General features: G+C 38.6%; 1 protein-coding gene across 11 annotated transcripts in view; it reads left to right on the top strand.

Moving 5' to 3' along the window:
- The window catches only part of GTDC1 (glycosyltransferase like domain containing 1), a 280,090-nt gene that overhangs the window by 255,923 nt on the left and 9,672 nt on the right, over positions 1-14,495 (top strand). For 8 of the 11 annotated variants that reach the window (XM_042442163.1, XM_042442191.1, XM_042442183.1 and 5 more), the window contains 3 exons: positions 4,475-4,545; positions 5,262-5,353; positions 8,192-8,274. In XM_042442163.1, coding sequence (XP_042298097.1) covers positions 4,475-4,545; positions 5,262-5,353; positions 8,192-8,274 — 246 coding nt within the window. The remainder of the gene's footprint in view (positions 1-4,474; positions 4,546-5,261; positions 5,354-8,191; positions 8,275-14,495) is intronic. The other 3 variants (XM_042442204.1, XM_042442222.1, XM_042442241.1) reach the window with 3 other exon arrangements.

Consider the following 14,495-nt stretch of genomic DNA (forward strand, 5'->3'; position numbering starts at 1 on the left):
TTTTTAAAAAAATATCAATAGTTACACAATACTTCCTGTGTTGTGCATCCCCAAGGTGGGTGGCCATTGTCTCAGTGCACTACATCCCTACCTTTGTGATGTGCTACATTTTGATATTGGACACCTGCCCAAACTCTAAACTTTTATTTTTGTGGAGTGTGAATGAAATACAAAATGCAGCAATCAGCAAAAAGGGACAGGAGGGGAGGGGGAGACCAGTCTAGTGGTGTAATTGTATCAGTCCAGTACATTATGGTTACATTCCAGGCTAGTTAAGTCACTATGGTAAAATCCTTGGCAGGATTTTCCCCCTCAAGACTTTATTCATGATGGTTCATTATTATGGGTTGTAAAGAATATGAGAGTTTCAATTTTTTTATTTAAAAAATGTCTTATGGAATGTATCACTTTCTTAGATCTTGTAGACATGCTGTGGAAACCATAACACAAAATATGAGTTACTTACAATAACTAATTTTAATCCCATCTGCTAAGTATGACAACATTAGCATTTCCACTTAATTAAAAACACCCTTAAAGCAGCAATGTTTTAATCACTCCATTTTATTTACTCTTCTCTGGTGTCACTTATAATTGTAACTTTTTCTTTTTTTAATAATGAGGGGTTTTTTTCCTCTGTGCATCACACAAAAAAGTGCTGTCGATAATTAGCAGTCTTCTGTTATTACTAGACTCAGGTGTCACAACTGTGTCTCATCCTCATTACAGTAAAAAATTTCACCTATCAGATTCATTATTGCTAGATAATGCAACTGAGAGACTTAGCAAGCCCTCCAGAAAAGTAATTCAGCCAAGCAAAATTATCAGCTAATTATATTTAGTATCAGACGCCCAACAACTATTTGCAGATAAATTGTATGAATTGAAGGGAATAGATCTGAATATTAAGATTCATAGATTTAGCAGATGATTTGTTAATTGGAATATAAAGGTCATTTTAACAATGGCATCATAGGGAACTCTGTTGTTTCACTGGGGATATTTGAGAATCATATGAGGAATGACTGTTGTTTCAGTAGTTTGAACTCATTGTCTACGTGGTGAGTATAGAGAAAAGCTAGGTTGTTTCTCAGTTGTCACCAAAACTAAGGAGCACCATGCATGACATTTGTTTATTCTTGCTGTTTACAAGAAGATATTTATTTTTGGATGGGCAGTGCATCCATTGGTATATGCAAGCCAAGCTACTGAATATGAGAATTCACAAATTCTCTCATAGCATCACCTTACAATGTGTAGTGATCTGCATATTAAGACCAGGTACAAACAACTCTTCATTGAACTGAGCCAATGCATTTTAAAACAAGCCTTTAAATATGTATTTTTATGAAATCTGCATTTTACCGTATACTTCATGTTCTTCCTAACTCTCCTGAAAATATATTGGCAGTTTATCTTTGCATCAGCACATAAAGTCATTTTCAAATAAAAAGATTAATTCCAAATCCTACCTGTTATCTGTCAAATTACATACATTGGATCCTAGTTTTAATAATTTGTGAGACAAGAGTCCTTTGGAAAGAGATGATGTAAAGAGGATTCCATTTGCAGTTTGCCCTGGTCTTTGGTTGCAGAAAAGGAAATTAACTGAACATTGCTTCATTTTCCATAATTTCACGACCTGAATTATTACTAAAATCAGCACATTCTGCTTTTTTGTAGGGGTGGAGAAGTAGTTATAGATTATGTCTTTAACTTTTTTTCCCTCTTTGTCATACAATACAACAATATTCAAAGATCATGAATCTATAAATTACAATGTTTATTGGTCACATTTGCCTTTCTGTTTGTTAAAAATGGGGTATGATCCAATCCAGCACAGATGGAAGTTGTATGTGGAGGCCAAATTTGTTCTTATTGGCTCATTAAAGCCCTTTCCCCCATTCCACCACACGAACACATGGCCCTGTGCACAGACAGCATTAGCAGCTGTCATGTATTGGGACAGGCAGCAGAAACAGGAATGTAGGTGTACCTGCTATACCTTCATTGAATTGATCTCCATCCATGTATTGCAAGTTAGCCATGAGCCAGCATATAAGAAAGCTGGTTTATGCCTATTGCATTTGAATATATAGGATGCCTCTCAGCTGATGGAATGCTCTTTGTTCTGGCACACACTCCACCAGTAGAACAAGGAAGGAATTTCTGTCTGGAAATCCCATTTCCCCTTCCTCTTCTAGGCTCCTGCACCACCTTCTAGGCTGTTCCAAAGGGTTCCCCCGATCCTTTAAAGTAGAAGGCAGGGGAGAATTGTTGGGGAACTGGCAAAATATGCTTCCATCTTCACCAGAATTCTTCATTCGACATTACATCAGCTGAGTGACACCCACTGGATACAGTGACAATCTGAAATCCTGGAAGCTGTTTCTACCAGAGGTTCTGTTATGTGGCGTGTATTCTCATCTCAAAAGAAGACCTGTACAGTTCAACTGTAATCCATGACATATGCCTTTTATTTTTATTTTTTAAGAGTGGAAAGAAGATGATAGAAACAAAACTCACAAATATATTATTGTTTTGTTATTATCAATTGACAAGGTGAATGTTGACACTACTTTCAGTGTTTTATGAGGGGGGACAGACACTGAAATTACAAAAGAAAGAAAGTCATCAAGATGTTGGATGCTATTCAGAGAATCTTGTAAAATAAACATATCTTGTTTCAACTTCACAGCATAACTTCTGGCCAACATAATTTACAGTTTTATCTCTAAAGTTTGTTATATGTCAGATGAATGGCTATTGTACTGTAGGGCAAAAAGCAATTCAGAAACAATTCTTCTTGTAACAAAAATCCACCAAAAAGCGATACCTTTATTGGCCAACCAAAATGCACAATATAGTTATTGCAAGCTTTCAAAGCTCTTTGTTGTGGAGTCCTTGATGATATGCAAATGGTGTTAAATTTCCTGGACTTTGCCCTGGCCAGAGGAGGAAGGGCCAGCCTATATCATCTTAACTAAGGACAGAAACAACAAAATGCAGGCATCTTACTCTCTAATTTTTCTCCTGTTTGGTATGTGACATTTTGCCTAATGAAGAAGCCAGTGGAGCTTTGAAAGCTTGCAACAAGTATATTGTGCATTTTGTTTGTCCAATAAAGGTATCACTCTTTGGTGGATTTTTATTTGAATTTACTAAATGGCCAACACAGCTACCCCTGCATATATACTTTGACGATGGCATGCAAATATTAACAGAATACTTTGCAACTAATATTCTCTAGTGTTTATTTCATTTCATTTTGAAATGTACGACATTTGATTGTTGATGCCATGATGGTTGTAATTTGTGGCTTAAACCTGTCATTTTCACATCACCTTTTTTAAAAAAGGAAATCACACAGGAATATTTGGATAGTTTTTGAAAAAGTAAAGGTTAGGTTAGAATTAGTAATTAAAAGCATATTAGTACATGCATATAACTAAGTTGGTTCAGTCTGTTATGCATTAGTTTTTGCTAAGAGTCGTTAATTTTTGTTGTTGTGCCTTCAAGTCTTTTGTGACTTAATAGCAACCCTAAGATGAACCTGTCATGGGGTTTTCTTGGCAAGATTTGTTCAGAGGAGGTTTGCATTTACTTTTCCACTGAGACTGAGAGAGTGTAATTTGTTAAAGGTCATGGAAACCCAGTAGGGATTTGAACCTTGGTCTCTAGAGTCCTAGACCAACACTCAAACCATTAAACTGCATTGGCACTTTACATGGACATAGTAGCAGTGGCTCAGAGATGCTAGGTCAACTCTTAATGTTAGAGGTTTGTAGTTGTTTTTCTGTTTAGAGCAGATTGGTGCAGCAAATGAAAGTTTAAAAGTTATCCACATTGAAATTTTTTTAAAGTGTCCAAGACAAGGGCTGTTCAGCATGAAACCAACCCCACCAGCCTTCATTTTACTAGCGTGCCTGGATTATTCTCTCATCCAACTGCAACCAATGGATGTGTTCCAGTGCACAGTTGCATATGATGAAGTCTCATTGATCCTAAAAGAACTTGGATGTGTAAAACCGGCTGCTTGAATTACAGTGTTTGTTCAGTTATGCCAGTTCATTGCTATTGGTGTTTGACAGCATTTTGAAGGGGGAGAGGGCAGTATATTAGATTCCCTACTTTTCCCTGCTTGCTACAAAAGAAAACCTTGCCCGTACTTTCTATGTGCCTGTCTGCTGATTGTAAAAATGTGTTGAGCATTAAAAAACGCACCAAAAAACAGAGAGCTGCGTTTTGATTTATTCAGCAAACCAAACATATGCTTGCTGTTCTGTTCTATGTAATTCATGTGATCAATAAAATTATCTTTTAAAAAAGAGCAACTTTGGCATTTAGGGAGATTACACTGATGTACAGGGAATATGATTGTTGCAGCCAACTTCTGTGCTGTTGGCCCAAAATACGCTTTGGGGCTCAATAATATAATAATAGTACATAATCTGCCTTTCCCCCCCTTTTTTAGGATAGAAGCTGTATACTGCGGCTGTTATCCACTCTGTCCCAAAGCTTTGGTCTATCCAGAAATATTTCCAGGTAGTTTGTTGCCTGTGCTTTTTTTGGGGGGGGGGGGTTTGAGGTTTGCATTAATTAATTTTAAAATACAAAGTTTGAGAATAAACTTAAGCAAGAGCAATTGTTTATTTGGCAAGCAACCATGTTAGCGCTAAGGAATTTTTTAATGTGTTTTAATACATTAGACTAAGTTTATATTTACCATCTGTTCTTTCAAGATAACACAAAAGCAAGTTTTGAAATAGCATTCTTCATTGTTAGTATACACAGTCTATAATGATAGATTTTTATTAAAAAGGTCGCTTCGGCAGCGATAGGTTTCAGATTTTTTAAAATGATATTTAGAGAGAAAAAAAAATAGGCCTGGAAAAAAAATCATACCAAATTATTTAAACAATTTAATACTTAATAATATGCAACTCTGCTACAGGATACACACTAATGTAGTACCAGTTCTTTGAAAAATCTCATCACTAAATGTCTCACATATGCATTGTGTTACATTAGAATAATGTATTTTAATCACCCAAAGGAGATGTCTAAACAGCACAACTACACAGTCTTATTTAGCATTAAACATCCTTGTGAGCTGAGGTAACCTTATAAAATCATGCTTAAATAATGTAAAACACGAGGCGGCACAGAGCAATATGCATTTTTAATTAGTAAAGTGACTAATATCGAGTGTGTGCTTTGAGGTTTTTGTTTCATTAAAAATGTATCTGTTTTTCCTGCAGCTGAATATCTATATTCTACACCTGAACAGCTTTTTAAAAGGCTTCAGAAATTCTGCAAGAGACCAGATATTGTGAGGAAACATCTTTATAAGGTATTTTTAGAATAAATATTCTGTGCTATTCTCTTATGCTGAACAATATAGACCAAAAGAACAAAACAAAAAACAAAACCCCAAAACCTAATAACAAAAGCAACCACCTCCTACTCCCCCTCCCAAAAAGGAGAAAAAACCAGAAAACATTTAATTAACATCCTAATGTTTAAGGGAAACATACCAGGGAGGTATATTAGTTGTTACACTAACAAGGATTAATTATACTAGATGCCAGTTGTATTAACCTAGGGTCTTATGAAATACGTGCACTTAATGCATGCTACTTGCTTTTTTAAAAAATTATTGTTTCCTGAAATGACTGTCCTCCACATTTGGACCTCAGAGGCTTGTAAAAATGAACCTGGATTAATTTAATTTGTTGGTTAAAAAGGAGCGTTTTTTAAAAAGCGATGTTACAGTTATACTACTGAGGATAGCCTTACCTTCCTGCCTTAATTAAATCTTCATTGGTCAGCACACTCAGGTGACTGATCAGGTAAAAAATGCATCTCTCCCTCTTCCCTGTTTTTATAGTTGGAGATAATAGTTAACCCATTATAACATCAGTCCCACACAAACTTATAGTTATGTGTCAGATTTGGTGCCAGACTCTGATGACCCATTTGAGGGCTGTGATCAAAGAACAACTGCGTAACATGGCTGCTGCCCAAAACAGCATTCCTGGGTCTTCTCGTTTTCTTTCTCCCTATAACAAGTAGTAATACAAAATGCAGAAAAAGTGTTCATGATAATTCTTGGGACTTTTGCTGCATTCAAAAATGACAGACAGCCAGTCAAGTGGAGTAGGGCAAAGAGGGTTCACCTTGTAAGTTACAAGACCTCTTCGGAAAGAGGGACAAATATGGAAGAAATGCAAGGCTGTTAGATTTTCCAGCAACTAAGTTAATATTTGTAATGGCTGGGTTTTCACTCATGAATCCTGGGTTCTTCAAAATGAGGCAGTATGCTGATATACCCTTATAACTCCTCCCCTTACATGCAGGAGTGGCTAAACAAAACAAACCATGGGTCACTGAAACCTGCAAACCAAAGGAACAGTCTGGCTTGCCCTCCTCCCAGCCTCATACTCCAAGAGGCAAACAAATAAATCAAGAACAAAATGGTCATAGAATCATAGAGTTGGAAGAGACCACTAGGGCCCTCCAGTCCAACCCCCTGCCATGCAGGAAATCCAAATAAAAGCATCCCCGACAGATGGCCATCCAGCCTCTGTTTGAAGACCTGTAAGGAAGGAGACTCCACTACACTCCGAGGGAGTGTGTTCCACTGTCGAACAGCCCTCACTGTCAGGAAGTTCCTCCTAATGTTGAGGTGGAATCTCTTTTCCTGTAGCTTGCATCCATTGGTGAAGTATTTCTCGCTGTCTCATCAAGCTTGCTGAATTGCTGTCTCGGCTGTCCCAATAAATAAACTATGGATGGAAAGTCCTTACTGTATGTAGGCAAGGAAGTCAGAAACAATGCCCCAACATACTATTTCCTTCATATTTGGCCATAATTCTTCTGGTCTGCTGTGATGTCTGAATGCACCTAATGCCTAGTTCTGCCTTAGAAATAATATATAAGTTTTGTAAAGGAAAAAGGTGTTGTTCCCAGAATCCAATCCCCTCTGGTCACAAAGGTTTTCAGCACTGAAAAACTCTTGGAACATGTTATTTTGTGAACCTTCATGTACAGCAGGGTGGAATATGTGTACGGACCTCTTAATATTGTTTGACTACAACTCCAACCAGAGACAGTGGTGAGGGATGATGGGCTGTAGTTCAACAACATTCAAAGGGCTGCATGTTCCCTATACCTAGTGTACATCCCTGGTGATAGATGGAAGTTTATCAGAATCTACATAGAATAAAATAAAAACACCTTTTATTTCTACCCTGCTTTTTGTGAAAACAATCAAAGTGGCTTACAATGTTAAAAGAATACACCATATATACAAAATACCCCCCTCCCCTTAAAAAAGAATTAAACAGTTTAAGGTTAAAATTACATGAACAATTAAAACAATAATGGCGGGCAGAGTCAGATATATACATGGCTGATTAATTTATTCTGGGAAGGCCTGCCGGAAGAGATCTGTCTTAACAGCTTTCTTGAAGCTATCTAGATAGGTGATTTGACGTATCTCGTCCGGCAGGACATTCCACAGACTGGGACACTGTAGGAACTCCTTCCTCCATCTTGCACTGGTAATGGAAGAATGGGAACGAATGGGTGAAATTTACAGTGATTCTTTATGATGTCTGGATAGCTTGTGGCCATAATCGAGGATGTTCATTTGGATATCTAAATTTCTGAATGGTCTGGGTCTCTGTAAAGCAATTTGGAATTGTGCAGCCTATGGGATGCATGTGGTATTTCAGGAGTCTTATTTTGTCTTTGCCCCTCTGTGGTCCCTACAAAATCCGCTTGTATTCCAAGTAATTAAGCGGAATATAAATTATTATTATTATTATTATTATTATTATTATTATTAAAACCCCTGAAATCTTGTCTTAATTTTTTTAAATCAGTAAGAAAAATGTAGTTTTGGTATGCAGCATTGTTCCAGTGGGTGTGCCTTTGCATTTTTTGAACTGTTTTAATCCCCATGCCACTCACTAAAACAGCAGGAAATCATCCCCCCCTACCCGGTGATTTCTGAATCTGGGCAGTGGTGTTCCTCATGGAGGATTGGGAAGAGCTGAAGATCATTCTCCAACCCCTGCTGTGGAGGTTACCTCCTCCCCTATGTCCATTTGTAATCCACAACATTGCCCTTAATAATGGTGGATATGCAATACGTTGAAATATAAAGAAGCATCCTTGACTTCAGAGAAGTCAAGTTCCACCAGAGAAATTGAACTTCCTTCCTTGGAGACTTGTGAATCCTGAGCTTGAGCATCAACAGAGTGCAATGTAAGACCTGCTTGGTGTAGCCATTTGATTTTATTGTAACATCTTCCATGTCAGCACTTTAATATGTTATTTCATGTTTTAAATGGAAATTGTGAACTGGATGGAGTTAACAGCCACCTGAAGAAAATGCAGGTGCATCTACAAAGAAATTTTCTTGTACAAACTTGGTCAACATAGGCCTAAATCCTGACTAGAGTAGCAGTACTAAATCAATAGATTTACATAAGTACAATTGCATTGGAGGGCCTACTCAAGTTGGGACTAACCAGAAGAATGCCAACCATAAAGTGCAATCCTCAGTTACAAGATGGAGTGCAGTCCACACAAGGCCAGTTGAAGATGGGATGAATCCAAATCCCTCCTAATTTGTGGGAAATTACCTTTGTCTTGACTTAACTTTATGGCAGCATTGTAGCCATGTTCAGGACAGATGGGGGAGAAGGGAGGCCATATACTTTTGTCTTTAGAGCAGAGCAGCCCCAAATCCTGCATTTTTTTATCCAAGAGAGACCAGGAGGAACAGCCACCAGATTCACTCACACCAAACTGGACCCCAACACATTTTGTAGGTATAATATACAGTATGCTGCAGGGGTCCATCTGTTGCAAGTGTGGCTGGCACCTGCTCTTCCTAATCCATGTACGGATATGAAGGCTGGACAGTGAAGAAAACAGATAAGAAGAAAATCAACTCATTTGAGATGTGATGCTGGAGAAGAGTGCTGAGGATACTGTAAACTACTAAGAAGACAAACAAATGGATCCTTGGGTTTTTGTGGGTTTTTCGGGCTCTGTGGCCATGTTCTAGAAAATTTTCTTCAAGAACATCGCCACATAGCCCGAAAAAACCCACAAAAAACATGGATATCGGCCATGAAAGCCTTTGACTTCACAAATGGGTCCTTGAATGTATCAAACCTTAACTCCCCCTAGAAGCTAAGATGATAAAATTGAGGCTGTTGTACCTTCATCATAAGAAAGCAGATCTCATTAGAGAAGACAATGATGCTGGCAAAGGTGGAGAGAAGTAGAAAGAGAGGAAGAATGCATGCCAGATATATAGACTCAATCAGGAAGGACACAAGCCTGAATTTGCCACAACTGAGCAGAGTAGTGGCGGACAAGGGCTCTTGGAGATGTCTCATACACAGGGTCACCACGAGTCAAAGATGACATGAGGGCAGTTAACAACAACACATGAAGCCTGTCTCAAGAGAAGGGCCTTTCACAAGAGTTCTAGGAAAGCCTGGAAACTCTTGTGAGAGGCCCTCCTCTCATGAGACGTAAGGATATCACACACACACACACACACTATATATATATATATATATGATAGGAGGGCCTCGTGTGTGTGTGTGTGTGTGTGTATAATGATAGGAGGGCCTCGTGTGTGTGTGTGTGTGTGTGTGTGTGTGTGATATCCTTACGTCTCATGAGAGGAGGGCCTCTCACAAGAGTTTCCAGGCTTTCCTAGAACTCTTGTGAAAGGCCCTTCTCTTGAGACATTCTCTTGAGGTGTGATATTCAACACCTCTCCTGCCATGGCCCACCCCAGCCCTTTTTGAGCTCTTTTGTTGGCAGCTGTTAGTCAGCAGATCAATTCTGCTGTTAGATGGTTCTGTTGGCAATCAGCTGGTGGAAGTACAGTACATGATATTTGTGCTTAAGCCTAATACTCTACAACTGATACATCTTTGGGTTAGGACTGCACTGATAAATAGGAACTCAGCAATACATTTCTGTCATTCATGCTTTCCTACACTTTACACTGCTCCTGTTCTTTTCTGTGGGGAATATATGGATGATTATATCCTGGACAAAAGCATGATTCCTGTATTCTTGTTCACAAATAATAAGTTATTGAGCCAGTAATGTTGCAGCCTAGCAGTTCGAAAGCATGCAAATGCAAGTAGATAAATAGGTACCACTTTGGTGGGAAGGTAACAGTGTTTGGTGCAGTCATGCTAGCCACATGACCACTAGAGCAGCCCTTGAAAAACACTGGCTCTTTCGCTTCATAACGGAGATGAGCACTGCCCCCTACAGTTGGTTACAACAGTCACTTTTACCTTAATATAGCTAGTAATTATATTAATGAATACATTCTTGACAAATGCACTTGGAGATACTTTGCTTATTAATCCTGTCCAGGTTAAATGGTCAGTATAATCCTGGCTTCCTCCCTTAGTGGTATTTCTGGTTCCTCCCTGAGATATATTTTAGGTTCCTCTGTATTTTGTCATATTTTCTGTACTTCCACACTTTCCCAATGCAGCATATTTATTTAAAAGAACAGAGGTAATAATTTTACTCTGCATTCATGCAGTTTCATCTGTGACCTAGAAGTGGACACTTACGTTAGGGCAGATCAGAACAGACTGTTGTTTTTGCAGGAAATGGTTAAACTTCAAGAAGAAAGGAGAAAACCAAAAATGCAATTTAACACCCAATTTCAAGCTCATTATCTTTCATTGTCTATTAACTTGGCAATGGTTCAGAAGGTAGCTCATAATAGTTTAAAATGCTGACTGAACACTTCCAGTGCTCAACATTACTTCTTGAGTCAATACTGTTCTATACTATACATGGAGGCTTCAAAGAGAAAAACAATCCTTAAATTTTTACCTTGACATTCACTTTTTCTTCAGATGCAGTTAAATAGGCTTGGTTTTTTTTTTGGGGGGGGGGGGGGTTAACACAGCTTGCCTTTTTCGCAGCTGTGGAATTGTGGTGGTTGCATGCATGATATGCTGGGTGGGTTATAAAGTAGCATAGACAGGGCAAACATTGATATTAAAGAGTACGATTTCAAAAATGTAGCACCAGGAGATGAGATGTGCACTGGACAAGTCCTGCTAAGTAAAATGCTTCATTTGCTACAAGTGTCTGTCCTTTGGCAAACATACTCCCTCCTGAATTATTTATAGGTAGGCTTACTGCCACAGATATGGAGCAGTTCATCACATCACTTTGGGCAGCATGTTAATAACTCTTGCTGAATGCAAGTTTTAATTGCTCATCGTATAGTAGCAGCAGTGAATGCCACTGAATAGGGGGAAAGGAATACTGTCAAAGGGAGTCAACTTTAACCCCTCTTTTGAAACCTTCATACAGTATAGCAAAGAAATGAACTCTGTTAATTTGGGAATGCATTGAAGAAAAGGCATAAGTCTATTCCATTTTTTTTCTGCACTGTTCTGGGGTCTTATACACAGGGATTCCAGTTCTTAATTTCCCCCTTCACTGAGGCTTTTTGCTAGCTTGCATCCTATTAGATTCACATGTACACATTTCCCTTAATTTTGCTCTGCATGCATATGTCCCTTTTTGGATATTGTAGGACTTGATATTGCCTCGTTCCCTCTGCAGTATCCCATCCCAGCCAGCCCCCTACACACATTTGCTGAACAGCTCTGAAATCCCCACATGATATTCCCTGCTTCATGAGGAGCAGACAAATTTCAGAAGAATGGTGGTGGAGTAGAGACAAGTGCCTTCCCAGCAAATCTCAAAACACGAGCTGATTCATAAGGGAGAATATTTTCCTTCAAATAACCTGGATCTAAGCTTTGTAAGGCTTTAAATAACATACCCAGCACTTTGAATTGTGCCCAGAAATGCACCAGCAGTCAGTGGAGTTTTTGTAGCAAGTGTTATGTGATCTTTATGGCCAGCCCCAGTTGGCAGTCTGGCTGTGGCTCTTTGGACCAGTTGTAGTTTCTGCACTTTTCAAAGGCAGCCCCACATAGAGTGCATTACAATAATCCAACTGGGATGTAAATAAATCATGTATCATTGTGGCCACATCTCAAGAAAAAGGTGCAGCTGGCACACAAGCTTTAACTGTATAAATGCACTCCTAGCCATCTCTAAAACCTGGGCTTCCAGGCTCAGAGTTAAATTTAGAAGTACACCCAAGTTTCAAACCTGCCTCTTCAGAGGGAGTGTAACCCCCATCCAGCAGAGGCTGAATTCCTATTCACTGATCTGCCTTTTGACTGGCCAAGACCACATCCATCTTGTCTGAATTAAATTTCATTTTGTTTACTCTCATCCAATGTATTACTTATGGTACGCACCACTTTAGGACCAAAACAGCTTCCTTGGCTTATGGGGGAGAAAGGAGTAATAGAGTTCAGTGACATCCACATACTGATAGCACTAAACCCCAAAACTCCAGGCAATCTCTTCCAGCGGTTTCATGTATATGTTAAATAACATGGAGAGCAGAACCACGAGACTCCCCCAGCACCGCCCTTTGCCCTCCAGGAAGGAATGAAGCCACTGTAAAACAGTGCCTCCATGTTCCATCTCAGCAAGGCAACCAAGAAGAATACCATGGATGATGGTATCAAAAGCAACCAAGAAGTCCAGCAGAACCAACAGGGACACACTTCACCTGTCTGGCTCCTGGTATAGGTCATCTACCAAGGTGTTTCTGTGATCTCTGTCCCATAACCAGCTTGAAACCAGAATGAAATAGATATAGATAATCCATTTCATCTAGAAAGCCCTGGAGCTGAGAGGCCACCAAATATTCCAGAACTTTTCTTAAAAAATGGAAAGTTAGTAGATACTTTATAGGAGCATAAGGAACATAAGGACTTGGGTATGATATATAAACAAGCAAACTTCTTACAACCAGTTCTAAGTGGAATGTAAGAAAAAAAATAAAGCTATATACTAACAAAGAGGGAGTTGCTATTGCTATCTAAGCCTGCCTCTTAAATAGAAAGATACTGTGTATTACACACACCAAATAAAATTCAGAGGCAAGAGCAAGATAAAAAGATAATGGGGAACTCAACTACTGCATTATGACTGCTACTGAGAAATAACAGAAGTAATTGTCATATTCAAGGAACCCCAAGATTTTCAGAAGTGTGTGTGTAGTTTCCAGGACACAGAATCTACAGGACACTTCTGTATCCCATGGACCATCTTCAGAACAGTCCATTGAGGATTGACCATGTTCAATGGCCATATGTCCTGACATGCTCTTGAGTATGCTGGCAGGTGAAGCTAACAAAAATCTTGATCCCATATCTGCCCCATCCCTCAAGCTTTATCTGTGCCTCACAAAAAAGCCTGCTTTTAAAAATGTGTCTAGCAATGTTTGTGGAAGATACTTGCATTTTATGTCCAAGGGAAGGAAGTTCCACATTAATGGGACAGCCACCAAGAACACCAGACCTAAATAATTTCCTGAACTGGCACTCTGAGTCTTATTAAGAAAGTTGGAATTTGTCACTGTCCTTCAGTTTAAGCTAGCTCATATGGTTGTTATCCACCACTGAAATAGAATGGTGATATAAATATGTGCTTTTGAAAAAGGAGAACAGTTCTCTGACTTAAAGGCTTCTTAGTCTAATTTACACATTCCTTTTACAACCACTGCTCTCACCACACTTACAGGTCCTTATTTATTTATTATTTTGCTACTAGAAAAACACTTTTTTGTTGAGCAAGGTGTATAAAGAATTTAATACTGTACTTGCTTGCTTTTAGGTTTTGTCCTATTGTTCCCAATGCAAAAGTGAGCAAAACTACACAAAATCTACCTCCACCCCTTGTATTCTTGTAACTTCCTTCTGTCCATTCAGCCTGTTCTCTTGAGGACTGATGTATTGCCTGGCCCATTGTTTTAATTGCTTGTAAGTTGCCTTGGATCTTGTACAAGAAGAAAGGTTGGGTATAAATTAAATTAATTAATTAATTAAAAATAATATATGACAAACACACTTATTTCTCCCATAGCCTTGCCTATCAGCTTCACACTAAGGAACTCCAAATAACAAAAACTCTGAGGTTTGCTGCTTGGAAAGTTTACAGGTCTGTCTTCAGGTAGTCTTTTAATTTTCTAGCCCTCTTGATTTGTAAGTGAAAACCAGGGAAGGGCAGTTGGAAAATTAAACCACATTACAGTATACCCCTCACTATCAATTTGGCTGAGTCCCGAATTGATTGCACCGTAGCTGGAGCAGAGCTTGTTTCTGCTGATTCTTTCAAAATGTTTTTCACTTCAATTTATTATTTGGAGTTAGAAATAGAGTGATGTTCTAGAAAACAAAAACATCATACTAGAAAAGTAAGCAAGAGTATTTCATAATGTATATTCTCCAGAAAAATTGATCTTCCTTCTCTTTGCTGTACAAAACAAAATGACAAGAACAGGTTGTTTAAAATATGAAATTTTTAGTAACCTCCCCCCTGCTTTTGCT

Source organism: Sceloporus undulatus, chromosome 1 (assembly GCF_019175285.1).
Source record: "Sceloporus undulatus isolate JIND9_A2432 ecotype Alabama chromosome 1, SceUnd_v1.1, whole genome shotgun sequence".
Lineage (NCBI taxonomy): Eukaryota > Metazoa > Chordata > Lepidosauria > Squamata > Phrynosomatidae > Sceloporus > Sceloporus undulatus.